The sequence below is a fragment of the Peromyscus californicus genome, unplaced genomic scaffold (genome assembly GCF_007827085.1).
Source record: "Peromyscus californicus insignis strain IS unplaced genomic scaffold, ASM782708v3 Scaffold_1__1_contigs__length_55948999, whole genome shotgun sequence".
Lineage (NCBI taxonomy): Eukaryota > Metazoa > Chordata > Mammalia > Rodentia > Cricetidae > Peromyscus > Peromyscus californicus.
This window is the reverse complement of record NW_026294492.1, coordinates 34,042,975-34,070,805: the sequence shown is the minus strand read 5'-3', so window position 1 is coordinate 34,070,805 and position 27,831 is coordinate 34,042,975. Positions and strand designations below refer to the sequence as shown.

The following is a 27,831-nucleotide window of genomic DNA, read 5'->3' as shown; positions in this document are numbered from 1 at the left end:
AGTCACCCAGCATCATTTGTGACAGCTCTTTACCTGTATTCTAGATCTCATGGCCCTCGATGCTCCTCACAGCAGATTCCGCCTGTTTGTGCATAGCAGTACCATATGGTAACCAGCAGAACCCGTGCCAAGGGCCAGTGGCAGCAGAAAACAGGCCCCAGAGACATGTAACATGGGCCCTTTGTCATAGCCTTCCCTACTTTGGATTCTTGCCCCCAAACCTGATATTGATTAATACTTTGCTTTTCAGAATTGGAAAGTTCTCGTAGTCTCCCAAACCACACTAAACTAACTTCTGCAAAGTACTCTGGTTTTTTGAGATAAGTTCTCACCATGTGGCTCAAGCCCCCACTCCATACAGGGTCTCATTATGTAGCCCTGGCTGTCCTGGAACTCTGTATGTAGACTAAGCTGGCCTTGATCTCACAGAGATCTACCTGCCTTCTGAGTACTGGGATTAACTGTGTGAAAAAACATTCTTGTTGCATAAATTGTGCCACTTTAGAGAGTTGTCCAGAACTTTGTAGGCCAGTCAGCACCTTCTGGAGACTCTGCCCTTCCTCCTCCTACAAAAAAAGATGTTTCCAGGCTCCCCCAGCAGGACCCTCTCTGTTCCAGTGTTGGTCTGATCCTCAGGTTTTCCTGTCTTACAGTAATACCCCCTCCCAAAAAGGAATGGCTGTGGCTTCTTCATAATGTCCCTCCCACCTGTGGTTGAAGCAGTCTTACTACACGCTTGTCAGTGACACTGTAGTGACATGAATTCCTGACATGATTTTCTTTACAGAACTGCAGGACACACTTTCTCTCTGGAGGTGTGTCCTTACCCTTCTGCAGAGTGAGGAACAAACCGTCAGAGAGGCAGCCGCAGAGATCGTGACAACAGCCACATCACAAGGAAACACTTGCCAGTCAACAGGTACCTTGTTCTTGACCTTGCATCTTCCCTTACTGCTCCAGGACCGGGATTGGCAGGCAAACTGGCTCTAAGACGCCCGCCATAGAGTGAATATTTTACGTTTTGCCTGACCGTTCAGCCTCTTCCTCAGCCTTATCATTGTAAGGGGAAATCTGCCAGAACCATAGGCAAATGAGCAATTAGATTCCAATAAAATGAAGAAAAACAGGTCACTTCCCAAATGTGATCTGCCAGCTATATTCTGCGGACTCTACTTAGAACCTCCTAGAGAAAGTTGATTTCAAATGTAGAAATTTAATATACAGCATCCTTTCTTGGTTGCATTGTCAAGTTTTAAATAAGGGCAGATCTTGATTATCTATATGGTTACATAAGCCAGGAATCACTGAGGCGCCATTTTGTTCCTACATGAGTTTTCATATGTGTAAGTTGAATTTTGCCTTTCTGTGCCTTTGTTCCTTATTTCGTAACCACAGTAGCCCAAGAGACAGGAGTCAGGCAGAAGGACAGAGGTCTGGATGGGTAGTGCTAAACTCACTCACTATACAACCATTGCAGCCCTGGCCTGGGGTCATCTCAGTATTAGGGAAGCAAAAAGGAACTCCTCTTGAGGGAGGACATGGGCTGCTGACCTAAGGGATGAGAAGCAAGTTAGAATGGAGGCAAGATCACTTACTTCTGGGTGAGCTGACCATCTGGGACAGGGACTATGTTTATGGATGTAGAATACTTCGGCCTGGATTGCAGGATGTTTCTGGGCCAGTCACCCTGATAAGAAGCATGAATGCCATTCTGAGGCAGGAATCACAGCTGTGCAAAGAAGTTCCCCATAGGACAGCTGACCAGGAGAGGACAGAGCTATCCAGTATTGTAACTGTATCCGCAGGCAAGGACCACTCTCTGAAGCACTGTACTGGTCTGTACAAGGAGGGTTCCTGCAATATTCGAGCTTGTGGAGACCTCAGCTATGGTGTGTGTGTTTTCCTTGGCATGGACAGAAGGAGCTAGTTTTTTGCACAGTCTTGCAGTTATGTTACTCCAAGGCAAGTTCAGCCAGGACCAACCTGGCCTCTCAGTGAAGCACCAAGAGGGAGCTCCGAGTGGTGTACAGAAGTGCTCTGCACACCAGTGCTGACCTGCAAACCACTTCCACGTGAATGATCCCTATGGAGTCATCCCTTTCCCATTGAAGGTTGCCTTTCCTTTTTATTAACGTTTAGTTGTCTCTGTGTGTGCGCGCGCATGGCAGGGGCGGGTGGGGTGTACAGAGGATAATTGTAAGAGTCAGTTCTTCTTCTACTGTGGATCCTGGGCTCGAACCCCAGGTCGTGAGGACTGGCAGCCCTCTCACCGCCTGACCCACGGTTTTTCCTAGGAGGATCCTTGTGATGTACAGCAAGTACCCAGCAGACTCTTGGGAGGCGGGAGGGGGCGGGGGGCGCACATGTAATACCCGTGTTCTCCAGGGACCTGCTCTGCCTAAGATGCCAACAAGAATTTCACAGTGAATTCACAGATGGCCGTTTTCTCGTATCTTTAAAATTGTAGTCTTTGCTCTCTTTTTATTTCTTTCAGTTTTCCGAGTTCATTTATGATACAAATATATTATCACTTTCACTTTCCTTCTAGCTTGATTCATAAGAAAGCGAGATCACTAATTTTTATTGAACCTTTCTGCATCTTAAACTCCTGTATAAGTCTCCTTAAGAAAGCCTCCTTACCAAACTTTGTGTTGCTCATCCTGATGGATAGAAAGGATTTAGAAGCTGGGTATAGAGGTTCATGCCTGTCAACTCAGCACTGGGGAGGCGGAAGCAGGATTGCTGACAGTTCAAGGCTGCTTTGGCTTACATGGTGTGTTCCAGGTCAGCTAGGGCTACAGAATTAGATTCTATGTAAACCAGGCATGGTGGCACACACCTGAAGTCCCAGTACTCAAGAAGTAGATCATACAAGCTGTAACAGGCCCTCACTGTCACAGGCCCTCACTGTCTGCAGTTTGCCAGCCTTCTCCTAGGCCCCATTCTCCTCCCTCTCAGGCCTGCCTGGGACTCAGATGGTGGAGCAGAGAGCCAGCCTGCGATGGTAGAGGCCATGGACACAGTTAACTGGGAGACCCTGAAGGAACCTCCTAGGCGTGGCATGATAACCCATAAAAACTGTAGAGTCACAGTGAGCCCTGGCAGAGAAGCAGAAGAGTGAATGGAAGCATAGTAGGGGAGGTAAGTGTTTAAGATTAGAACATAGGCAGGCAGGCGGCATTGTATAAAGCAAGCCCAGGCAGCCCTGTAGCCCTGGGCAACAAAGGAGGGAAAAACCCACACTTGCTCAACTCCCCGCAAAGTGCTCTTCTCCGATCACCACCCTAACACACACAGAACATGTGTGCACCATTGCCACCCACAGAGTCAGTGAGCCAGCATGAAAGATGGACACTCCTCATATGTTCCAACCCTTGAGCAATCAGGGAAGAAGACCTGAGTATGGAGATAGAGTACTAGGTCACTGTGACATTTCTCAGTGGCCTCATGGTGAGAGAGCTCAGTCAGCAGAGCCTCGGGCCTTTGGAGATTTATGCTGAGTCACAGGCGGCTCCACCTCCACCTTTGAAGGCTGCCCACCAGCCTCAGACCTGGGGGTCGACTTGTGTTTTGTGTCCCTCCTGCCAGCTCACCGGCATTTTGCGAGGTTGGGCCCAGGAGGGGTCTCCAAGCATCTCCTCCCTCCTCCCTCTGCCTTCCTGTAGGTTCTTACTAATCTGCTCAGGTGCATTCTCTAAAGCCTTTGAGAATCAGTCCTCTGTGTGTGCCATCAGTCTTTTTCAGGGAGGGACCAGGGGCTGGAGAGACGGCTCAGAGGTTAAGAGCGCATACTGCTCCTAAAGAGAATCTAAATTCAGTTCCCAGCATCCAAGCCGGGAGGCTCACTACCACCTATAGTCCAGTTTAAGGGAGAGCCTCTGGCCTCCATGAGCACCTGCACTCATGTGTACATAATTACATACAGATATATATGGAATTTAAAAATGGAGGAGGAGGAGGACCATAAAAGCTAAGAACCACTCCATTTGAAGGTAACATCCTGCATATGTGAAAACAATGAGATCAGCCATGTCCACCGTTCAGCAAGCACTCACAAAGCCCATCCTCAGTCTTACTTCCCGTGCTGGTGTTGGAGCCCTGTCCTCTCTCCCCTGGACTTCTTCAGGTCCATCAGCCTGCGCTTCATGCCTCCTCCTGCCCCACTTTGTCCATGGGGCTCCTGATGGGAGGGCTCACCAGAGTGACAGAGCTGCCCATGCTGCTGCTCCCCTGCCCACTTCCCTACCTGGCCCCCTGAGCAGCACCAAAAGCCCTCCTGAGCCGACCCTCTCTTGCTCTCTCTCCTCCTGCTCTAGCCACCACGGTCTTCCTGAGGCTTGTCACACCAGCCTGAGGACCTCGGCTCTGTACACACTGCTCTTCCTGCATTGGCCTTTCCTCCTTCCTGTACCTGCCTACCCACTAACCCCATGCCTGTCTCAGCCTCAGCACCACTCCACAGAGCACTGCCTGGCCACCCAGACTGTGGTGCACACCCAGGCATTTGCTGATCCTTCCCCTGCTGTCTCCATCCTCTGCGGTTTTTAGTGTGTGTTGTTCTCACTCCCTCCAGCAGAACAGCAGCTCCCAAAGAGTAGAACTGGTTTTATTTGTGTGTGTGTGTGTGTGTGTGTGTGTGTGTGTGTGTGTGTATACACATGTACAAGTGTGCCACAGCATACATGGTGGAGGTCAAAGAACCTTGCACAAGTCAGTTTTTTCTTCTACCTGGGATCAAACTCAAGTCATCAAGCATAGCAGCAGCTACTTTTACCCACTAAGCAATCTTTCTGGTCCTGGTTGGTTTGTTTGATTGATTGTTTTTGTTGGTTTTTTTGTTTTGTTTTGTTTTTCAGACAAGGCCTCACCCTGTGGCCCAGGGTGCCTTGGTCTGAAATTCACTACATAACCCAGGCTGGTGTCAAACTCTTGGTAGTCCTGCTCCAGCCTCCCATTTGCTGTATAGAGTAGATTTTTGTTTTTGTTCCCTGCTTTGATTTTTAGACCCTGGCATCCACTAAAAATCACTGTGTAATCTGTTGGATGGATGGATGGATGGATGGATGGATGGATGGATGGATGGATGGAGGGATGGATGGAGGGATGGATGGAGGGAGGGATGGAGGGAGGGATGGATGGATGGATTGAAAGAATATATCAGTCAAAATAGTTCAAAACAATAAGGATTTAGTGTTTTCAGCACTGGCCTGATGAGAGAGAGATGGAGGTAAACCCCCTTGGATTTTAAGTTGTTAAAAAATTGTTCTGTGAGACTCTGTGAGTTCAAGATCAGCCTGGTCTGCATAGGAGTTCTAGAACAGGCTATGTAGAGAGATCCTGTCTCAAAGAAAGAAAAAGAACAGAAAGAAAAGAAGTTGCCGTGAAGTGGGAGATCCCAGTCCCAGCAGACTCTGTAAGCTCCATTAGGCCCCTGCTTCCTGGAAACACTAATTCACCTAGGGACTGGTCGAGCATCTACTCCGTCTGGCCTGTGGCAGATCCAGACTTCCTTGTTCTCTGCCTTGTCATCCCTGCTTTCTCAAGCAGGATGGCTTTTTAAGATGTGTTGATGAGGATGAAGAGATGGCTCAGTGCTTTAGTGCACTCCCAGTCGCTCTTCCAGAGGACCAGGGTTCAGTTCCCAGCACCTACATGGTTATTCTACACTGTCTGTAACTCCATTCCAGAGGACCTGAACACCCTCCTCTGGCCTCTGAGAGTGCTGCACACATGGTGCACAGACATACATGCAGGTAAAACACCCATATACATAAGAAGAAAATAAAATTCTAAGTAAATATTTGTGTATAAATAAGTAAAAAATATCCTCTGCAAAAACAGCCAGTGCTTTTCAACACTAAGCCCTGTGTCCAGCCCCAGGATGGAAGTTCATTTATGAGCACACACCCTGGGGAGGCCCAGCCTAGGGACTAAGGACGTACACATCCTCCTGGGGGACTGCAATGGCAGCTGCCCTGATTGAAGGACACTTCCTTCAAGTCCCGGTTTTCTGGGCAGATGCTACAAACCATCTCCACCTCTGAATGCTCCACACTAGCCTGTAGCACCAGAAGAACACTGATGCTTTTCCTCATTCGAAGCCAGACAAAAAGTTCTGAGTAGTAAATCGATGTGTCCTGAGCCCCGTGACCCTGAGGGCCAGAGTGAGACTTGGAGCCGGGACCCTGTGTTAACTAAAGCTTTGCCCTTTCGTGCCCTCTTCTGAGAGCAGGCTACAGGTCTAGGAAGTGGAAGTCGAGAGCACACTAGCGATTTTCTAAACTACTATGGGTGGTTTGTTCTCTTTGTTTCAGTGTTTGGGGATGTTTCTCTTGTAGTCCAGGCTGGCCTCAAGTTCTCGTGTAGCCCAGGATGACCTTGAACCCCTGCTCCTTTTCCCTCCACCTCCAGAATGCTGGGATTAGAGGTATGTGCCACCATATCCAAATTCCTTACCGTGTGATAGCAGACACTAAAGGTAGATGCTGAGAATGTGGATTGGGGTCTAGAGCCGAGACAGACGGGAGAATTAAAATGGGAGAGTGTCATTTCCAGAGACGACAGGCAGTCCTGAACCAAAGACTGCAGTGTGCCTGTCCTCCAGTCTCCTCAAAGAGGCGGGGAGTCACCCAGGGATGCAAGGTCATAGCTGTGACCTACAGATGAGGGACCTAAAGGCAAGGAGAGGTAACGGACACTGTTAGTGGGATACGGAGTCTGAAACATGAACCTTATGGGGCTCAGGGAAGCACTATGCCTCCCAGACACCTTGATTCTCACAGAGAAAGTGACAGAAATGTAGGTGTGACCTCTGAGACCAGTGCAGACTCCTAGGACAGGTGAGCTGAGAGACAGGGAAGAAAATGCTGCCTGGGTGGAAGAAGAGAATGTTCTATGAAGCCAGCATCTCCCTCCATACAACCCCACCCCAAGGCCAGCTCTGGGCTTCCTCCATTGCCTCCAATTGCCAGAGTGGTCCTTTCTGTCATGGGGTTCTGGTGGAGGAGACACAGGAAGGGAGGAATTGCAGTTTGCCACAGAAGGAATGGTCTCTGTCTCCTCATTCATTTCTTCAAGTCACGGACATCTGGTCAGGGTGGGCTGGAGGCTCCACCCCTTCCCCGAATCGCCTGTAGAGGACTGTCATAGTGAAGCTCCACTGACTACATACCACATTGACCTTCCCATCTGTCGCTGTTCCCAGGGAGCCTGGGCCCCTGACGTACGTCCACCTGTGTTCAGACAGTGCGTCACTGGCAGCTGGCTCCCATGCTGTACAGAAGCAGATACAAACTAACACACCTACCTAGGAGCAGCTTGCAGGTGTCCATGAGTACTCTGGCTGAGCCTTGTTGCTGGGGTGATGGGATTGTTTCCATGGCCTCCCAGTGACTAAGCCCCAGAGAGAGACAACAAGCTCCTTTCGAGGAAATGAGGCCACTTTTGCATTATTTCGCCTCTCCTCATGCTGTTCCTGACAGCCAATGTCACTGACCCTGAGGTGACTGACCTCTGTGGACGGCGATAAGCCCTCAGTCTAGGACTTAAGCCATCTGGTGCTGACGCGGCTGGCAGGGTCTCACTGTCCCAGTTAGCAAAGGGTAGCTGTGCCTGCTAGCCACTGCTCATGGCTCAGCCCTCCTTTCCTGGCTTCCCTTCTGTGTGGAAGCCTTCACTTGCCATGGTAGGATTACACGGGACGCAGCATTCTCTCTGTTCACCGGGGCAAGCACCTTCTTGGTTTGCAGATCTCGGACCATTTACACTTCTTTTTCAGACAGTCTTTCACTAGCATGGGGCTTACCTGGTTAGGCTGGACTGACTGGAGTAGCCTCAGGAATCTGTCTCTCCAGCTCCCGGGGCCAGAATTACAGCCGTGTGCTGCTGTGCTCGGCTTTTTCACATGAGTGCTGGGGATCACACTGAGGTCCTCGGGTTGGCACAGGAAGCTACGCCTTCTCCCAAGCCTTTCCTCTTGGAACCTAAACTGGTAAGGGAATTATGGTGAACGGGATAGGCTTTGGTCTCATTCACTCCTGATTTGGCTAGGTGACCTAAGGAGCCTGCTGGTGAGCATCTCTCCCCCAATTCCTCCTTAGTGTCTGAGCATTCCATGGAGCAGATACATGTCCTTAGCCCCCTGAGTTCATTCAGCCCCAGAACTACCATACAGTTCTTCTCCCAAAACTACCATGCAGTTGTCCAGTCCATGCTGTTGCAACATTATATAGCCTGAGGTTTGGCAAGTTCAGAGCTAAGCCCTGGAGTAGGCCCTGCATAGGCCATATTGAAGCCCGTGTTCTTTAACATCCTGCCATCATGCAAGTAAAGAGTGCTGTCTGAGCTCTGGAAAACCTTCATCCTACCCACAAAACCCTCCAAATCCTGTTCTCAGGTGGCCTGATTGGAGTAGGCTAGCCTGGGCTTTCTTCTTCCTGTACCCCGTTTTTGACTGAGAATCCACATGACAGGAGGTCTTCAAAGCAGAGCAGAATGGAGGGAAATGGCTGCTGTTGGGATGCTTCAGAGAGGAACTTTACCTGGGCCCGTGCTGGGAGTGCGTGTGTGCATTCAGGCAGTGTCATTTTGTAAACCTAATGTCCCTCGGGGTCTCTATGTTGTAAGAATGATAAGCGGCGCTGGTTACCGGCACGACTGCCCCAGTATCAGTATCAGAGCTTTATTAGGAGGAAGAGGGGTGGGGGGGAACAAGAGAACCAGGTCTGGGGAAGGAGCATGTGCAGAGAGAGGGGGAAAGATGGTGGGGAAAGAGAGAACAGAACAGAGAGAGGGTGGGGTCTGAGTCACAGCTCTTTAAAGCACATGTGGGCTTATGGAGCTACAACACACATGCACAGATTGCGTGATCACAGCCACACATACGTAATCACCCGCGTACACTGATGACATAAAACTCAAGACCCCTTGTCTAGCTCCTGAACTGCGCATGTGCAGTCATGCAGCTGGAGCACAGCAGAATCCCAACATATGTAAAGAGCACAGGACAGTAGTTTGGATGTGGCTTTATGTATAGTCACTGGACAGGGTCCTAGGGGCTGTGCTTTGGCCAGCTCTCTGAGGCGGCAAGTGTCCTGTGTGTCTAAAAGGACAGGATATCTTCAGCGAGTGTACTGAGGGAGCTTGTCAAAATGAATTTCTTAGCTGGGTGTGGTAGGTAGCACATGACCTTAATCCCAGCACTTGGGAGGCAGAGGCAGGCAGATCTCTGAATTCCAGGCCAGCTAGAGCGACACGGTGAGAGTCAAAAAGCTGACCTTGGCAGTGGCTTATCTTCTCTGGGCTCCTCCCTTCCACTGTGATCTTGCCTCCCTCCCCTCACCTCCAGCAGAGGTAATGACAGTACCAGATAGAACCAATGAGCCATCTGTTGAAGGGGACTCTGGTTTCAAGCTAGAAGCCACTGGTGTTTTAGTAGGCATGGATGTGATGTCGTAACACAGACCAAGTTCATGGCAGCTTACACAGCTCGGCGGTTCACTGCCTGACGGACGGCCCAGCAGGCTACTGTGGTGGTCCTGTCATAAGGGACCCTCACCTTCTTCCCTGCTGCTGCAGCTTCTATGTGTGCCATCCCTCTTGTGGTTCGAGATGGCAGGTCCAGCCCCACTTCCATCTGCACAGTGGTGAATCGGAAGGAAGGCAGGCCACTGTAATAGTACATCACTGCCCCCATCAGTCTTAGCAGCCAAGACCTGCTCATGCTCTACAGGTCCCAGCCAGAGCCCCCAGACTGTCAGATGAGCTAAGTGCCCACATGCTCAGCTAAAAGTCTGTTTCTCCATGTGATGGGGAGATGGGTTAGAAAATAGATGCACACCTCTCACGTGCCATCTTGTTGGCATCCTCTTGTCCTTACAGAGTCCTAGTACTGAAGAGAGACAGCAGCATACACACGAACAGCTGGGGACTCAGACATGCGTGAATCTGAGCCCCGGCCTTGGCTGTTGGGAGCCCCTGCTCTCCAGTGTGGTACCACTCACAGACAGCAGATTTCACCTCATGTGCATCCATGTTGTGTTATCTTAGTAACTCACACAGCCACGTTTATGAGAAAGGGAAATCATATAAGAATTTTGATTGAAAAATTGTCACTATCTTCATAAATGTAAATGTGGGTCCCTGTTCTACTTCTCAGGCCCCATCCAACACCCAAAATGCAAAGGCTTGGTCAGAAGACGAGCCTTGTGGTTACATCAGCATGTAGTTAGAATCGACCGCAAGGAGAATTAAGTAGGTGGTGGCACTTAGAGTCTAAAGACTAGAGATGTGGAGGGGCACGGCAGAGTCATGCTTTGGAAGGACCCAAGAGTGGGGAGAGTCCCCGGTCCGTGTAGATTCACCTTGCCTATACCCACTTCACGCGCGTGTGAGTGTTGTCCTGGGCTGTGCTGGGTCAGCCTGCATAAGTGTCTTGGGTTCTTAAGGCCCAGGCAGTTCCTTGAACCTCCTTGTCCACACAGCCTTTCAGACCTCAGCACTGTCTCTTTGGTCAGACCCACCCTCTTCAGTTCTGGTGTTTCTCCAGCAGGAGACTCATCCACTCACCCACACCAGGAGCTTTTGAAGGACAGGCCTCCAGTGCCAGCAGGTTGGCAGGCACACCGGCACAGAGTGGCTGCCTGAGGCCATGACTTGGCCTCTCTAGCACTCTGCTTTTGGAGATGAAGATGGCTGTGGACCTCGAGGTGGTCGGGTTTCCTGCCTAGCCTCCCTGTAGACCCAGTGGCCCCTTGCGAGCCAGAATGAGCCTTGCAGGCTGGGTTGGCCAGGTTCCCCAAGCACTTCAGTCCGGTCATACCAGAGAGTAAAAGTCCCTGGTATTACAAGCCTTGCCACCAGGCCATGATGATGGAAGTCCTCTGACCTCTCCAGCCTGTGAAGTGATGGGGTGGCCTGTTGGATAGTCCACACTCTATTTTTATACTTTGAAGATGAAGATGTGGTTATACAACCACACTTGAAATCATTGGCTCTGCACTCACAGGAGGGGGTCACGTGCAGTATCACATTATACCCAGCACCCTTAGTCTGGGCCTCCGCTCCTCCCTCACCCTTCAGGAGTTATAAGTAAGAGACTGATCCAAACATGAATAGCTTCTGGCCAAAAATTGGATTTGACTCTGAGAAACTGGCAGGGATATTTTTCTGGTGGCTTCCCAACACACAGTGAGTGGTCAGAGCCCTCAGAAGCAGAATTGTCTTTCTGAGACAACACCCCTCCATCTCCATCCGTCCAGTCATCCCTACCCCATTTCCCTCAGAGTGTGTGCAGCAGGGCTCTGCAGGGGGCACAGGCCTTCACTGACCACCCTGTGCTGTACACAGGGGTTCTGTTCACACCAGCATAAAACTCAGAATGTCCACAGGAAGTCTCCCAGCGGGCCAGCCTGCCTACATTCTGTACCCACCCTGGCCTCCTGCCTTCTCTCTTCCCATCCCCTTCCTGCTCACCCTCTCAACCTAGAATAGATCTAGGAATCGCCTGACCTTTCCACCTTGGCTACGAGCAGTGCTGGCCGTTTTCAACAGACCTGTCCATAAATCTTAGTTGTTTTCCATCCTTGAAAGAGCTGCTCCTATCAGCAGGTCATTACTCACATGTGAGGAGAGGGAAAGTTCACTCGCTTCAGACTTCAAGTTCTTTTCACTCCATTTCACAACATCCATTCCCCAGAAGCCACAGACTTTTTTTTAAGTAAGTACCCAGTAGGCAAGATGCCCAGTGACACAGCCTGCTAGACCCACGGCCAGCCACCTGGAGAGAAAGGGAGCTGGTCACAGGGTTCGCCTCAGATGGGGCTGGCCGTCACCAGGAAAACGGAATGAAACTCCCACTATTTGTGTTTTACAGTGCTGGACTTGATGGGTTGGGAGATTTGAGGAGACAGGATGGCGTTTCTAATGCAGGCGTAGCTTGGGATAATGCATGGTTGTTCTAGCTCGGTCCAGCTCGTCTTAGCTCCCTGCTAAGTGAGCTGGGGAAGATGAACGGAGGGTGAGTCTGGAGCAGGTAGGAAGAGGAAGGAAGCTAGGAGACGGGGTGGGTACCAGCCAAAGACTGCTCTTCAGGTCTTTTTGACAGGGCCTCTCTTAGTCCTGGCTAACCTGGAACTTCTGAGGTAGACTAGACTGGTCTCGAACTCACAGAGATCCACCTGCCTCTGCCTCCTAAGTACTGGGATTAAAGGTGTGTGCCGCAGTGGCCAAGCACTCTTTGTGTCTTTTGAGGGGGTGGTACACGTGTGTGCAATGTGCATATGGAGACCAGAGGTTGACACTGGTATCTTCCTCCACCATGCTCCACCTTAGTTTTTGAGACAAGGACCCTCACCGAAGCTGGAGCTCCCCAAGTAGCCAGGAAACCTCTTGTCTCTGCCTCCCAGCTTTAGGGTTACAGGCAGATGCCACTGCATCCAGCTTTTTACATGGGTGCCAGGGATCCAAACTCTGTTCTCACGCTTGCGTGGCAACACTGCACCAACTGAGCCGTGTCCCCAGAGCCCACATGCTGGCTTTCCAACCTCAGATACCACCCTAGCACTCTAAATCAGGAGGGGAACAGCTCAGTAAAGGTTCTTTTCATGCAGTACAAAGAACGCGGCAAGATGCCCCTGGGTTCGGCGTGGTGGAGGATGCCTGTAATCCAGCACTTGTCAAGTAGAGAGGAAAGGATCAGTTCAGGTTCATCTTCTGCTCTGTAGGGAGTTCAGAGTCAGCCTTGACTGCATGAGACCTTGTCTCAAAAACAATGGGGTAGTGATCTTGGAAAATAAATGATCATCAGATTTGCTAAGCCTTTTAAAACATATTTTAAGAGAGAGAGAGAGAGAGAGAGAGAGAGACAGAGAGACACAGAGAGAGAGAGAGAGCGAGAGCGCAAGCACATAAGTCAAGTCCACATGAAGGCCCGAGAGGTACCAGCTTCCTTGGAACTGGACTACAGACAGCTGTGAGCAGCCTGGCAGGAGTGCCAGAAAGTTAACCAAAGTCTTCTGCGAGAGCAGTGCAAGCTCTTAACCTCTGAGCATCTCTCCAGCCCTTCCGGAATAACTGCTGGTCCACCTGATACAAGAAAGTGGAAAGAATGGTAATGACAATGTCAGGTTAAGGGCTTTTTTATTGAGGACTGATTATGGGTTCTTGCGCTGTCTTGGCAAGGACTCCACCACTGATCTGCATCCCCGGGATTCTTTTTACTTTTCATTTTGAGATAAGGTCTCATGAAGTCTGCACTCACTGTGGACTACACAGGCCTTGAACTTGCAGCCCCTCTGCCTCGGCTTCTTGAACAGCTTGTATTACAGGTATGGACCATCAGGTACAGCACTTTTTTTAAGACAAAAATCTAGTAGAGCATTTGGTAATCCTGATATCTGCATGTCATAGACAAACCAAATAACGATTCACAATGAGGGAGCCATGAATGACAGCTCTGTGTTTCATGGAATCCAAACTTGCTCTGTCTTTGCCTCACTATCCCAGGCATCCGCAGGTTCCTGGGTCACTGCTTGGACCAGTATGGCTGCTGGAAGCCTTAGTCATGCCAGACTCATTGCACATGAGAAGAAGGAACATCCGAGAGCATGTCTTTTCCCCTTTGAGGATTTTCCCAGAGTTCTGTGGTACACTCCACTTATTTCATCAGCTACCACTTAATAACATGATCATGCTTAACTGCGAGGTGTGCAAAGAAATGGGCTGGGCACATTACCTAGACTTAATCTTTCTAAAGGGAACAGGTGTACCTCTCTGTCTTTTTGATAAAGGGATGCCCCTTTAATAACACAGTCTCTGGAAATAAAGGGATGCTTAGAACTATTCTAGGTAAACAGCAAGAGGAAGAACAGAATGTGTTTCAAATAGTAGACATAGGTGGTGATCGTAGTATGACTTCACAGATCACAGAGTGAAACTTTCACAGCTTTACAATGCTTATAGAAAGAGAGTAAGGAGCCGGGCGGTGGTGGCGCACACCTTTAATCCCAGCATTCGGGAGGCAGAGCCAGGCGGATCTCTGTGCATTTGAGGCCAGCCTGGTCTACGGAGTGAGTTCCAGGAAGGGCGCCAAAGCTACACAGAGAAATCTTGTCTCAGAAGTGGGGAGAGGGGGGCTGGAGAGATGGCTCAGTGGTCAAGATCACTGGCTGCTCTTCCAGAAGACCTGGGTTCAATTCTCAACATCTACATCCAGAAGATCTGATACCCTTTTCTGGCCTCCTCTGTGTACCAGGCACACGTGGTGCATAGATATATACACAGGCAAAACACCCACACATGTAAAATAAAAAATTTTTGAAGGAGAAAGTAGGCTTAAGGGGAGCAGGTAGCTCAGTGGTAGAGCATGCAAGTAGTTCCTAGGTTCCGTCCACAGCACCAGAAGAAATAAAAAGGAAAGAATAACGTGAACAGGCATCCTGGAGGACACACACTCAGAGGATGAAGTGCACTGACATCTACGTTTCCAAATTAAGTTGCTTAGTACGATGGAAGTGAAATGTAAAGTGTTAGGTATCCCTTTACCAGTGCTTCCAAGAGAAGCTTGAACAACAGAGACACTGCTATGGTTTGTGAGGCCCTCCATGTTCAGGGGGGACAGTGTCAAGCCCTTTAATACTATTTAGATAAAACAACCCAAGTGTACACCAAAGAATTAAATAAACTTGAATCCCTTCCTAGACAGCAGAAGGTAAAAGTCATGGCGTAGATCCATATGAATTAGCATGTACAGGCACCATGAGATACTGCTGTTTGGGAAAGGAACAGAACATACTGGGCATTGTGTGCATGCCTGTAATCCTAACATCAGCAGGAGGATTGTCACAAGTTCAAGCATGGCCTGGGCTAAATAGCAAGTCTCAAGGAAGGAAAAGAAGCCAGTGAGGTGCTCGGTGGGTAAAGGCATTTGCCAGCAAACCTGACAAGCTGAATTTGATCCCTGGACCCCACGTGGTAGAAGGACAGAACCAATTCCCACAAGTTTCCTCTGACTTTACACACATGCTTATGGCACATATACACACTTGTACACACACATCCACAAATGCTCACAAAATAAATAAATAAATAAAATAAATAAATAAAATGTAAATTTTTTATTTTAAAAAAAGAAAATGAAGCCAGGTGGTGGTGGTGCACACCTTTAATCCCAGCACTCGGGAGGCAGAGGCAGGCAGGTCTCTGTGAGTTTGAGGTCAGCCTGGTCTACAATGTGAGAGCCAGGACAGCCAGGACTTGTACATCTAGAAAGCTATACTATACATTCCAGTCCCCTCCAACTGCAGGGACCTAGCAAGGAGTGTGAGTGTGTGAATGCACAGCCAGGTGTGCATTCAGTGGCAGTCAGCACGGGGTTAAACAGCTGCAGCCAGTGGTGATGTGTGACCTTGCCAGGTTTCCCTAGCCAGCAGCCATGACTGAAGACTCCCTGGACTTCAGGACTCATGGACTCAAAGTATCGAGTCTTTGTTTTTGTCTCAAGGCAGCCTCTTTTGGCTCCTTAACAAATTGCGGTGATCCCTGTCGCCCATCACTGTGGGTCCTCAGCCAGTGCCCAGTGAACGTGCCATAAAGAACTGAAAGCTCCCTTCTTCCTTAGCTGGGGAAGCCAGCTTAGGCACTCTACTCAGAAAGCTGTGTGGCAGCTAAACTGAATTGAAAATTCCTTTTTGAACTCCCCAAGACTTAGGGACAATGTTTGTTTTAGTGTTGAGGGTTCCTTTGTGCTCCCACAACCTTACTTCCTACCATGGAACCTCCAGAACCTTCTGGAAGCCTCCCACAGGCCATGTTCCCTGCAGTCCAGGGGAAGTCCTGTGAAGTTGGGTGTAGTTTCTGTAGCCCCTCTGCAGGGACAGAGGCAGAACAGTCTCAGCTGAAGAGGAGAGTGCTCAGAGACCAAAAGCTGACAGGGGACCATGGCAGGAGGTCTGTAACCCACCGCACCCCTCATCCTGACTCCTGAGTTCACCACAACTTAGCAAAATGCCTTAGTAAAGCGCCTCACTCACTCATAAACTTCAACACCCCGGACATTATTTGGAAATACTGATAGTAAACAATTATAATCCATTGTTTACCTAAAATTCAAATGAAGCCCAGTGACCTGTATTTACCCTAGCTCCCCTCTCTCTGGAAGCTTCCAGGTAAAGGCACTAGCAACACGAAGCAGTATTAGAACACCAGGACACATTGTCAGGGCCGCAGACCCTCCCACTCCTGCCGGGGGGGGGGGGGGCTGTGTCTCTGTGGCTTTCCCACCCTGACCTTCTCTTTCCTCATTTTGTTTGTACTGCAGTTCAGTGTACATATTTGAGTGCGAGTTAGAGTTACAGTGACTAAATAAGCGTTTGTGGTAACAAGGGAATTGAACTTTTGAGAGCATGTTGCTGTTTTTAATGGGTGGCCTTCAGTTCATTTTTAGCCATGTGAATCACTGACCTTCACCTTGAGCAGGAAGGAAGGGCTCCCATATCCAGGCTGAGCTCATGTGCATCCTCCTCGAACAGATGCCCCTGGGGAAGGTGGGAGTGGCCTAGACTGTAATGGTGTGGGTGCGGGGAGATTCCCACTAAGTTGGCCTGATCAGAAGAAACCTTAGAATCCTCCTAGGCCTGACTAACCAGGGAAGTCGACCCCTCTCAGTTATGGTGGATTCTTCATAGCGTTCTGCTTTCCTGCTCTGGCTCCCTCCAAACACCAGATAGTCTACTCTGGACAGTCCTCTGAGCTCCCCTGCATCAGAACCCACTGACTGCCTCAGACTCTGCTGCCCATTCTCTGTGTGCATCTCTCCATCCCTCTTCCCAGCACAGAGCATCTCCTGACCCAGGCCAGTGTTCCCATCTGGACAGGAGAGCTTTGCAGAGCTGTGCTGTTTTGGAGATAGGCGGCTGACCCGGAATCAGAAGTGACTTCCCATCTGAACTAGTTGGCACCATTCTTGGGTGTCGGTTTCACCATCCATAAGATGGGGGGATTCCATAGCTCACAAAACATCTGCATCAAAACACAAATAAAAACCAACAGTAAAAGACAAACAGGGTTCATCCTTGACCCAAATGCCAGGTAGTAGTTTCTTCGTGCTGAAAAATCAGACACTTAGTGTCTGTTGTACAATCCTGTTTATCCACTAAGTGGGGTCCTAAGCACATTAATTTTGGAGGCTCTTTTCTTCTGTTGGGGATTTAGGGACTTCTGAGTGTTTCTAAGGGGCTGAAAACCTAGGTCTGCCATTCAGTTTCTTGCTGAATCACAGTAGTAACTCGATGTTTGTGATGAAAGCAGGTGTCTTTTTTACTCTCTAAAGGAGGCACTGGGGTGAATTTGAGGACCATGCTTGCCAAATAGCTGTTACCCAGAGAATCTGACAGCAGTCCTCTCCCCTTTGATGAGAATGAAATAACCACCTCACCCATTGGAAGCCCTCGGCCTTCTGCCAGCAAAGTCCTACAGAGCCATTAGTGCAGACTTTAGTTCACTGGAAGCTGCCCACTGTGTGTGGGGTCTGAAGGTGAGAGGCCACAGCATTCCAGTTCCCATACGGGACTCATCTTGGAAATTCTCTTGATTACAGGGTCTCAGCATAGCAAAGGGGAAGCAGAGCCTTCTCTTGATAGTCGAGGTCTAAGTGAGAAGTGCCTGGTCACCTTGCAGTTAAGTTCAGGCCTGACCCATACCTCCAGAGTGCCAGCATTGAGGAGCAGCCACACCTGTGGCAATTCATGTTGGGGGAAGAAGGCAGGATAGGATCAAAGCCTCCTGTAACCCAAGAGTTTCTCAGCAGCTGTAGTCCCTTAATAATTATGGTTTGGAGCTTTGCCAGGAGCAAAACCATTTAGCATGCCATATTTAACAATGAACACTTTTCTGTATTCATACTGGTCTCTGTGCAGAGCAAATAGGCACCTTGAACAAAAGGTAGGATATTTATATGTGTATATAAAATAACCTGCACCTACATTAAACCCAAACATGTTTTCAGAGAGGAATGTGGCACTTCCCGCTGCACGGTACCTGGTTTATGAGTGAATGGGAAAAAGGCCACGTGTTCTGCTCCTTCTCCCTTCCTCTCTGGGCCTAGCAGTTGTAGTAGTAGTAGTAGTATATTTTATTTTAAAAATCTGCCAGCCCTCTGAGCAAAGCCGTGTACTAAGAAACCCTTTGTGATCTGTTGCTATGGAAATAGGAGGCTGGAATAAGTGAGAGGATGGAGAACGCAAGCCCCAGGCCCTGAGGGATGAAGAGGAAGGAGGGGGGGGGGGGGGCTGGTCTCTGCATCATGTAGAACCCGGGATCCTGGTCCGTGTAGATTCTCATAAGCCTTTGTCATTGAGCGAAGGTAGAGAAGAGAGGCTCTTCAGAGGGGAGTTCATTAGAGCTGAACCTCAGCAGGTGAGTAGAGGGCTGGCTGGTCATATTTTGTCAGTACACCAGGGAACAGAAGCAAACTGGAAGTGGGGTACACCTGCCCCACTGATGTGCTTCCAGTAAGACTTCTTGTCCTAAAAGTTATAATCTCCCCAAACAGCACCACCAACGGGGACCGAGTGTTAAAGTACATGAGCCTATGGAGGCCGTTATGGGGCTCTAACCCTCTGTACCCATAAAGCAAAACAAACTCTTCCCTCTGTGAGCTGCTACGGTCATGACATTGTATCACAGCAACAATAAAGCAGTACAGAGGCTGGCACCAGAGAATGGGGTTGTTGTTGCTGTGAAGCACTTGGCCATGGTTTGTTTTATTTATTTATTTATTTATTTATTTATTTGTTTGTTTGTTTGTTTGTTTGTTTGTTTGTTTGTTTGGAGGAATGTGGAAGATTGTAGAACTTTGGATTAGAATAGCAGTTGAAAGCTGTAAGCAGAGCTTAACAGGCCAGTCTAGGAGTCGTGCTAAGAGTGATGCAGACGGCAGAGGCCTGGCTGATGAGTTTTTCAGAAGGGAACAAGGTCTCTGTCAGCAACTGGGCTAGAGACCATCCTTGTGGTAACTTGGCAAAGAATGTGGTTGCTTTCCGCCCATATACTAAGAACTTGCTTGGACAAAATTTAAATGTAATGGACTAATTTCTTTGATGGCGAAATTTCAAGACTGTATAATGTTGAGTCTGTGGCGTGGTTATTACTGATTACTCTTAGGCAGCTCTAAAATGACAAGGTAAGTGGAACAGAAAAAAGTACAAAACACAGCTTGCCAAGTAAAGAGCACTAGGGAGCTTAATGTATAGTCTGTAGTTGTTAAGATTAGGTAAGAAGAGGCCTCTCCCACTGTACTGAAACAGTAAGAAAGGTTCCTCAAGGGTAAGACCCCACTAGTTAAGCCCCCAACTTATGCTAGAGAACCTAAGGAGTTTCTTGCTTTTAGAAAGAGCCTGCATACAAAAGCTGCTGCTAGTGTGAGTCCAAGCTGGGAGTCAAACATGTCAGTGTTGTCCATGTGCTACTTACTATCTTTGGAGGCCTAAAAGATACAAGGAGGAGGGAGTTGTGGGTTCTTCCTCGGTGGTTGCAAGGACCACTGAGGCCAAGCCCTGTGTGACAGGGCTAGAGTCCCTGCAAGGCCATGAGAGGATAGTGCATAGAGCTGTGAAGGTGAAACTTGGGTTGCATTGAGGACGCCACGATGTTGAAGATGCCGGAGCTGTGAGACACCTGCCCAAGGGCTGCATATGGGGATGGAAGCAGCCCCAAAGAAAGATGTGTGTCCCAGGCAGCAAAGGTGGAGAGACAGGGCCATCCAGGCCCTGTGAAACCAAAGCCCCAGATACCAGGCGCGAAGCTGCAAGATTGGGTGTTTGCCCTGCTGGGTCTTAGTCTTGCTTAGGCCCAGTATTTCCTCTCTATGCCCCATCCCCTCCTGGGGGCGGGGGGGGGGGGGGGGGGGTGATGGAGTGTATATTCTGTGTCATTCTATGCTGGGAGTAATTTGTGTTTTGATTCTATTGTGGTTACAGTCAAGAGATTACCTTGAGACTTAAGAGACTTTGAACTTTTAGACAGTGTTGAAGCTATTAAAGGCTTTGGGGACTTTTAATGTTGGACTAACATCATTTTGCATCCTGAGATGACCTCAGGCCTATGGGGGAAAGGCGTCAAATGTGGTGGTTTGAATAAATATATAGATTTCAATGTGTATCTCCCCACCATAGGCTCTTGCACTTGAACATTTGGTCCCAGTTGGTGATGCTGTTTGGGGAGGTTCTGGAACTTTGTGAACAAGGAAGTCCACCACTGGGGGTGGGCTTTGCGAGTTCCAGACTCAGCCCACTGCAGTTCCCTCTGTTTCCTGATACGTGATCAGCCAGCCTCCTGCTCTGCCGCCTGCTGCCATGCTGTCCTCTGGAACCATAAACCAAACTAATCCAAACGCTAGTGCTTACTTGGAGCATCGAAACTGGGATTGACGGATTGAAGGACGAGGAAAGCAAATGCCAACAGGACGTCTTCCTGATGTGAAGGGCACTGAGTATGCCTAACGTGCAGCAGAAGGCCAGCTCCGCTGCTCAGGTTCACAAGACTGCCAAGTGCTTAGGGTGGACTGCAGAGGGAGAGACAGGCCGGCTGAGAGTGCCGGGTATCCAAAGCAGAGGCCGGGAGGAGAAGGCGCGGCTGCAGCTGGAGGGCTGGAGTACAGTACATCTGCCAGGAGGAAGGGGACACAGGATGACAGGAGCGATGAGTGTGTCCCAGCACAACAGATTTGGACTGAAGAACTGTTTTCATAATGGCTCCCCTCCCCCTGGAGATCAAAACCAGAGCCTCACACATGCTGAGCAAGTGCCCTGTCCCTGAGCCTTCCGAAGCCAGAAGCCATCTAAAATAGGCTTTTAAGAAAAATCACTGTTTCAAGCCGGGTGGTGGTGGTGGCGGCGGCAGCGGCAGTGGCGGCGGCGGCGGCGGCGGCGGCGGCGGCGGCAGCGGCACAGGCCTTTAATCCTAGCACTCCAGAGGCAGAGGCAGATGGATTTCTGTGAGTTCAAGGCCAGCCTAGTCTACAGAGTGCGTCCCAGGACAGCCAGGGCTACATAGAGAGACCCTATTTTTGTTTTGTTTGTTTGTTTCTGTCTCAAAAAAAAAAAAAGCAAACCTCTGTTTCCCAAGCCTGGAACATTTCTGGTTGCAGAATGAACTGGGAAGGGGAAAGGCAGTTTAACAGTGACTCCTAAGGATCCCAGTAGAAGGAGATTCCCTTCCTTCACCCCCACTGTAGGCTGGCCCAGGGTGGAACGACACATGCCGCTCCCCAGAAACTCTACCACACCTCTGGGGAGCATACAGTTCTCCAGTGTTGTTCAGATGAGGGCCACTGGACAGCTGAGCTGACAGAGGGGGCACCCAGAGGGCTGGGATCAAGAGCAGCAAGTGGCCCTAAGGGAGAAGACAGGGGACCCCAGCCAGCCTCAAGGCTGCCTTCTCTTCCAAGAATGCCCTCAGTGATCTGATCGTATTTGGCATTTTTTACGTGTGATGTCAGGGAATCGCCTTCCTTAAAAGCTTTATGAAAATCCTAACTATGAAGCAGACACGTGGGTCCACGTAATTGGGGAAAGAGATTTCTCCTTGCGGCTTTGTGATGCCATCCCTGTTCCCCTGGAGCTCCAGGCCTCAGAGTCCACTGCCATCTGAGGCTAGCCAGGCAGGTGACTTGGATGGGAAACCCCTGGCTTCATTGCTAACTGGGCTGAGGTGCAGGAAAGCAGCCTTGCTTAGGGGCTGTGCCGACCACCCCCCTGGGCTTGCACACACTCTAGTCGTCCTGCCCTACACCGTGTCCTAATCCGAGCCCAGGCCCGCCCATAGGGAGGAGGGTAGCCTCCCCACTTTCCTACCGATCTTCATTGCTTGATTTGTTGTCCAAGGATGGAATCCAGGGTGTCATGCCTGCTAAGCACACCCCACCACTGAGCTATGCGCCCAGGCCTCCTCACTCTTTATCCCTGGGTCTGTTCCCTTCTCAGACTTCGGGACTGTGTGCAAGGACATGCTCATGGAACAGGCCCTTTAACCCTGGGTCTGTTCCCTTCTCAGGCTTAGGGACTGTGTCTAAGGACAGTGTTCATGGAACAGGCCCTTTAACCCTGGGTCTGTTCCCTTCTCAGGCTTAGGGACTATGTCTAAGGACAGTGCTCATGGAACAGGCACTTCTTAAGCTCCCATTTTTCTTGAATGCCTTATCGAGAGTCCTCTTTTCTGACCATGCTGCCTGCCACATTTCCTTGAAACTCCTCCTTTTTTTAAATTGATTTGAAAATTATATAACATAAAATTATAACCTTTTTAGGCCTAGAGAGGTGGCTCAGTGATAAAGAACACTTGTTCCGTCCGGCAAAGGACCCAGGTTCAGTTGGCAGCACCACATTTAAAGTTTGATTGTTTTTGAGGGCGGGGAGTGCCCTGCCATAGCTTGCATGTGGAGCCAAGAGGACAGCCTTTGTGTGGTATCTGGAGATCCAGGTCAGGTTGTCAGGCCCTTGAGGCAAGCGTCTTTGTCCACTATCCTGCCAGCCCAAAATGAACCATTTGAAAGTATACAGTCAGTGACATTTAATATATTTGCAGTGTTATGTAACCATCACTACTATGTGGTTCCAGAACATTTTTATCACTCCTCTGAAGAAGTACAGCCATTAAGCAGCCCCTGAAGGCCAGCAGTCTGCTTCCTGTCTCCAGGACCCTTCCTTCTCTAGATACTTCATCTAATGGAACGGTATAACATGCACTGGTGCTCGCCGTTATTCAGTGTTTATAAGGCCCGTTCACTTTGTAGGCTGAAGCAAGACTTACTTTGTGTGGCTTAGTAATATTCCATTATGTCGACATGCCGTGTTTTGTCTCTATATTCATCTGTTAATGTATGGGCGTTGGTTCGTTACCTCCCTCTGACTGTTGAAAAGAGTGTTTCTTTGATTGTCCATGTACATGTTGTTAAGTCCCAGTTCTTTGGGGTCTGTACTTGGGAGTGGAGTTTCAGGTCATATGGCAGTTATGTGTTTTAACTATTTTGAGATAGTGGAGGTCTTTTTTCATGGATATTCCCACTAAGTAGGCTCTGACAAGGCACAGCAGGGATGTACCCCTCTGCACCCCTTAAACAGTGGGAGTCAGCATGCTACCCTGATTGCTAATTCTGGGAAGAATCAAAAAGAGTAAAGGCAAGGTACTCGAGTCTCCTTAGATGGGGAAGAGCTCCAAAGAGAGGACAGTGACAGTGAGCCGAGACGAAGTGGGGAGGGGGATTCACGTAGGCAGATGAAAAGATAGGGGTACCTCGAGAAGGTTGACTAGGACGGAGAAGGAGCTGAGCAGCAGAAGGAGCCACAGCCCAGAGACCTGAGAACATACTCCCATGAGAAAAGAGCCACGGAAGGAGGCAGTGAGACTCCCCAAGGCACGGTTTGGTCGGGGCTGCTTCTGTTTGTGGAATGGTTTGTTTGGGTTGGGTTGACCGGTTGGTTGGTTTTGAGGCCGTCTCATGTAGCCCTAGTTGGTCCTGAATGCCTGGTCCTCTGCCTCCGCCTCCCAAGCGCTGAGATTACAGGCATGGGCCACTGTGCCCAGCTGCTCAGGCTACTTTGACAGGTCATTCTCAGCAGCATGAGTGGGACAGAGCTGGGGCAAGTCTGCAATGGGTCCCAGGGCTCCCTTGTTGGGACAGAGGCCAGGACAAAAGAGAGTCCCAGAGAGCCCCAAAGCATAGCACCTGTAGAGCCCAGCAGCCCTGAATGCCAAGACAGGAGGACATTGGGGCAGGCCAGGCTGCCCCTTCCAAAGTGAGGACTGGACAGACACACGGCTGCTGGCCTCCTTTCTCCCCCAGGCCTACACACATTCCAGAATAACGTCAGTGTGTTTGACCTCATCATTGACCTGGAGGACACTGTGACTTCGTAAAAAACAAATTTTAATCTGAATTATACCAACATGGATTACTTTTTAGGTAATTTCAAGAAATGACTCTCATCATAACTTCATGAGGCCAACTTAACTCCTAGATGAGTTTCCTGTAGAGGGCAGGCAGTTAGACCCAAGTCTCACGGTTTCCATTCTTGTCTCGAGTAGCAACTCCTCCGTGTGTAAATTTAATAAGGGGAATATCAGGATTTGTACTCCAGAAAAGCTTTTCCACTCGCCTTTGTAGACTGTGTCTGACTTAGTTTTGTGTCCCCTCCACCGAGTCTCAGTGCCCTTGCATTCCTACAGCTGTTGCAGCTTTCCTTGTCACTTACAGAGTGGCTTCTGGTTAGGGTGCCTGTCGTGTGCTGTAGCCAGTCTGACTTTGTACTGATGATTTTTGCTAATCATATTCACAGCAACGTCAGAAACAACCTGCTTTTTCCGGACAGTGATAGGAGGAAAGGGGACTTCACTGGATGCCAAGTCTGAACCCTTGTTACTATAGACCCATCTTCAAGTAGGGTGATGATGTACACCCATAATACCAGTACTCGGGAAGCTGGGGCAGGACGTCAGTTCAGGCACTGAGCCTTAATGACCTTGAGTTAGATCCACTCAGGTGAAAGGAAAGAACCAACTCCTGTAGATTGTCCTCTGGCCTACACCTACACACACACACACCTACACACAAACATCCCCTATACACACACACACACACACATACACACCTGTATACCCACATTAACCTACACACAAACATCCCCTATACACATACACATAAACCTACATACAAACATCCCCTATACTCACACATACACCCACACACACCCCTATATACCCACATAAACCTACACACAAGCATCCCCTATACACACACATAAACCTACACACACACACCTATACACGCACACCTACACACCCATATTAACCTACACACAAACATCCTCTATACATACACCACACACACACACAATTTTTGAAAATTTAAAAATTAATACATGCATCCACCCTGTACCCTGCCCTCCTCTGAACTGGTGTTTCTTCCATGCCTTGTTCTTGAGAGGTTTTTATATCCTTGCTTCGCTTCCCTCTCCCAGGCCTTCTTCAAGTTCAGCTCCCCATTTCCAGCAGTCTAGGGCCATGTCAGCAGGTGGGTCCCAGGGAGGGGAACTGTATTTCCAGGGCTGCTGCTGGGGAATAATAGTGACATGGAACAGATAAGGCTGTTAAGGGGACGCTTGAGCATAAATTCAGTTTCAAGATAGAAAATTCCTAGGGCTGAGAATGTGGCTTAGTGGTAGGTCACTTGGCCAGCATCCACAAGGCTCTGTGTTCAGTCCCAGATGGAGAGCAGTGATTCCCAAAAACTTTGAGATCATAGGTACTTGACATTTTGAACAGACTTTCAAAATCTTTTTTTCTTTTTTGCATTTATTTATGGTATGTGAGTATATGTATATGTGTGTGTCAGCCAAGGGACAAGGGCCAGGCAGTGACTGGGCTACAGTGGCTTTGCAAATTCATAAGAGACATTTAGTCTTAAGAGCTCAGGCTGAGCTGGGTGGTGGTGGTGGTGCTTGACTTTAATGCCAGCACTCAGGAGGCAGAGGCAGGCGGATCTCTGTGAGTTTGAAGCCAGCCTGGGCTACAGAGCGAGATCCAGGACAACCAGGGCTGTTACACAGAGAGACCCTGTGTGTAGCCAGGAGATTCAGAGCTTAGGCTTAGAAGAAATGTCTTCTAAGAGAGACGTTCACTTGTGAAATCAGCTAAGGAACACTGAAGTGACTTCTTGGAAGGGGAAAAGAAATGTCTCAGGGTATCTGGTGAGTGAGGAATGTAGAATGTGCATGCAAAACCACTGAGCTCTGCCCTGGCTAGGGAAGAGGCAGCCCATGGAAAGGGAGCCCAGGTCTCCCTGGTACCCCACGAGGGCTTCCCAGTGTGTCGGCATTGCCGTCCTTGGCTCATAAGGTGGGGTCAGATTGCCCTTCCAGGAATAACACAAGGCATCCACCATCCTCAGAGCTGCCTGAATGGGACCCTTGGGTATTCAGCAGAAGGAAGCCACCAAGGAGCAGGCCTAGTGACCAGAGGTTGTACAGGTGGTGGTTTCCCGGAGGAGAAGAGCCAGAGACTCTGCCATGTGAAGGCCCAAGTAGCCTGGGTTGGGCTCGGTCCTCTACTTAGCAGGGCCACGTGGCAGGCCTGTTACCCTGTGCAGGCACAGGCACTGAGAGACCCGGCAGCTCAGGAGACCAACACAGAAAACACGTAACAATGACATATCAGAAGTTCCCTGATGGCCTTGGGGGCCTCTCAGTCCTTGGAGAACATGTGCTGTTCACAGATTTGGCTACTGAAGGTGGAATGTTTGTCTGAGTCCCATCCTTATGTGTTAGTGTGATTGGAATGCAAAAATGCTGGGTAAGTCTCTGCTAGCTTGCTGTTAAGCAGCTGTAACCTAACCCTTTTCCTGAATTCTGGCCCTCCTGGACCAGAGGTGCACGCTCTTAGGAGATGCTTGTTTGGGTTCAAACTGGGTGTAGCCATACTTTCTTGAAGAATTTTTTTTAATTACCGGTAGCAGGAAGAGGTATGTGCATGTGAACACAGGTGTCCCCAAGAGGCAGAGGCCAGAAGTTAGGCTATGGGCTCCCATGGACCTTGACTTACAAGCAATTGTAAGCCATTGGCTGTGGGTGCTGGGATCTGAACTCAGGTCCTCTGGAAGAGCCATCTCTCCAGCCCAGCTGCATCTGTCTTTTAAATTAAGAGGCACCCAGGAGGCAGAGGCAGGTGGATCTCTGTGAGTTCAAGGCTAGCATGGTGAACATGGCAAATTCCAGGTCATTGAGGGCAACATAGTGAAATCCTGTCTTGAAAACAAAAAATAAAGTTAAATAAATAATTTAAATGGAGGAGGGGATGCATTTTCTCAGTTCTTTGATGTGAATTTGTATTTTCTAAGTTATTGTTATTTCAACTTTAAAGCATGTTGGTGGGGCAGCTGAAGAGATGGCTCACTGGTTAAGAGCACTTGCAGCTTTTCCAGAGGACCTGAGTTCAGATCCTAGCACCCACATGGGCTTCTCACAACTATCTGCCTAGAACTCAAATTCCAGGAGATCCGACATCCTCTTCTAGCTTCCAAGGGTGCCTGAAAGCATACACTCTCTCTCTCTCTCTCTCTCTCTCTCTCTCTCTCTCTCTATATATATATATATATATATATATATATATATATATATATATATATATATATATAATATCTCCCTCTTATACATATATATATAATCTCCCTCTTATACATAAATGAAATAATAAAACTTTTTAAAAACCATTTTTAAAATAATCTTTTCCTTAAAATGAAATAAAAGGAACCAAGCATTGTAACACATACCTGTAATCCTAACATTTCAGAGGTAGACGTAGGAAAAGCAGGAGTTAAAGGTCATCTTTATCTATAAAGTAGGTTTGAGACCAGACTAGGCTACAATGAGGTCCTGTCTTTAAAAAGAAAGAAAAAAAAAAAGAGCTGGGCAGTGGTGGCACACACCTTTAATCCCAGCACTCAGGAGGCAGAGGCAGGAGGATCTCTATGAGTTTGAGGCCAGTATAGTCACAAAGTGAGTTCCAGGACAGCCAGGACTGGGGGCGGGGCGGGGGGGGGGGGGGCGGGTAGCCATTCCAACCTTGATCTGGAAGTTCCAACCCCCATTGAGGCTTCAGTAACTGTCACGCCTACAAGGCGGGGCCAAGAGAGGACTCTGGAGACCCAAGATCCGGATTGGGGGGGGGGGGGGGGTGATAGTGATGGTGTTTGCTAAGGAAATTTGTTTCCACATATATAATACCAGATCAGCACCTCTCTGCAGCCCCCACTACGGAGAGGTAGGACTGCAAGAACTTGTGGGG

General features: G+C 49.1%; 1 protein-coding gene and 1 long non-coding RNA gene across 2 annotated transcripts in view; one reads left to right on the top strand and one right to left on the bottom strand.

Moving 5' to 3' along the window:
• Thada (THADA armadillo repeat containing) overlaps positions 1-27,831 on the top strand; it is a 300,312-nt gene that overhangs the window by 264,700 nt on the left and 7,781 nt on the right. Inside the window, exon 36 of the mRNA XM_052746438.1 lies at positions 788-919. Coding sequence (XP_052602398.1) covers positions 788-919 — 132 coding nt within the window. The remainder of the gene's footprint in view (positions 1-787; positions 920-27,831) is intronic.
• LOC128115587 (uncharacterized) lies at positions 8,667-27,554 on the bottom strand. Its single transcript, XR_008220218.1, has 2 exons — positions 20,400-27,554; positions 8,667-17,016 (listed from the first exon to the last, which is right to left on the bottom strand). It is a non-coding gene; the product is annotated as an uncharacterized LOC128115587 (long non-coding RNA).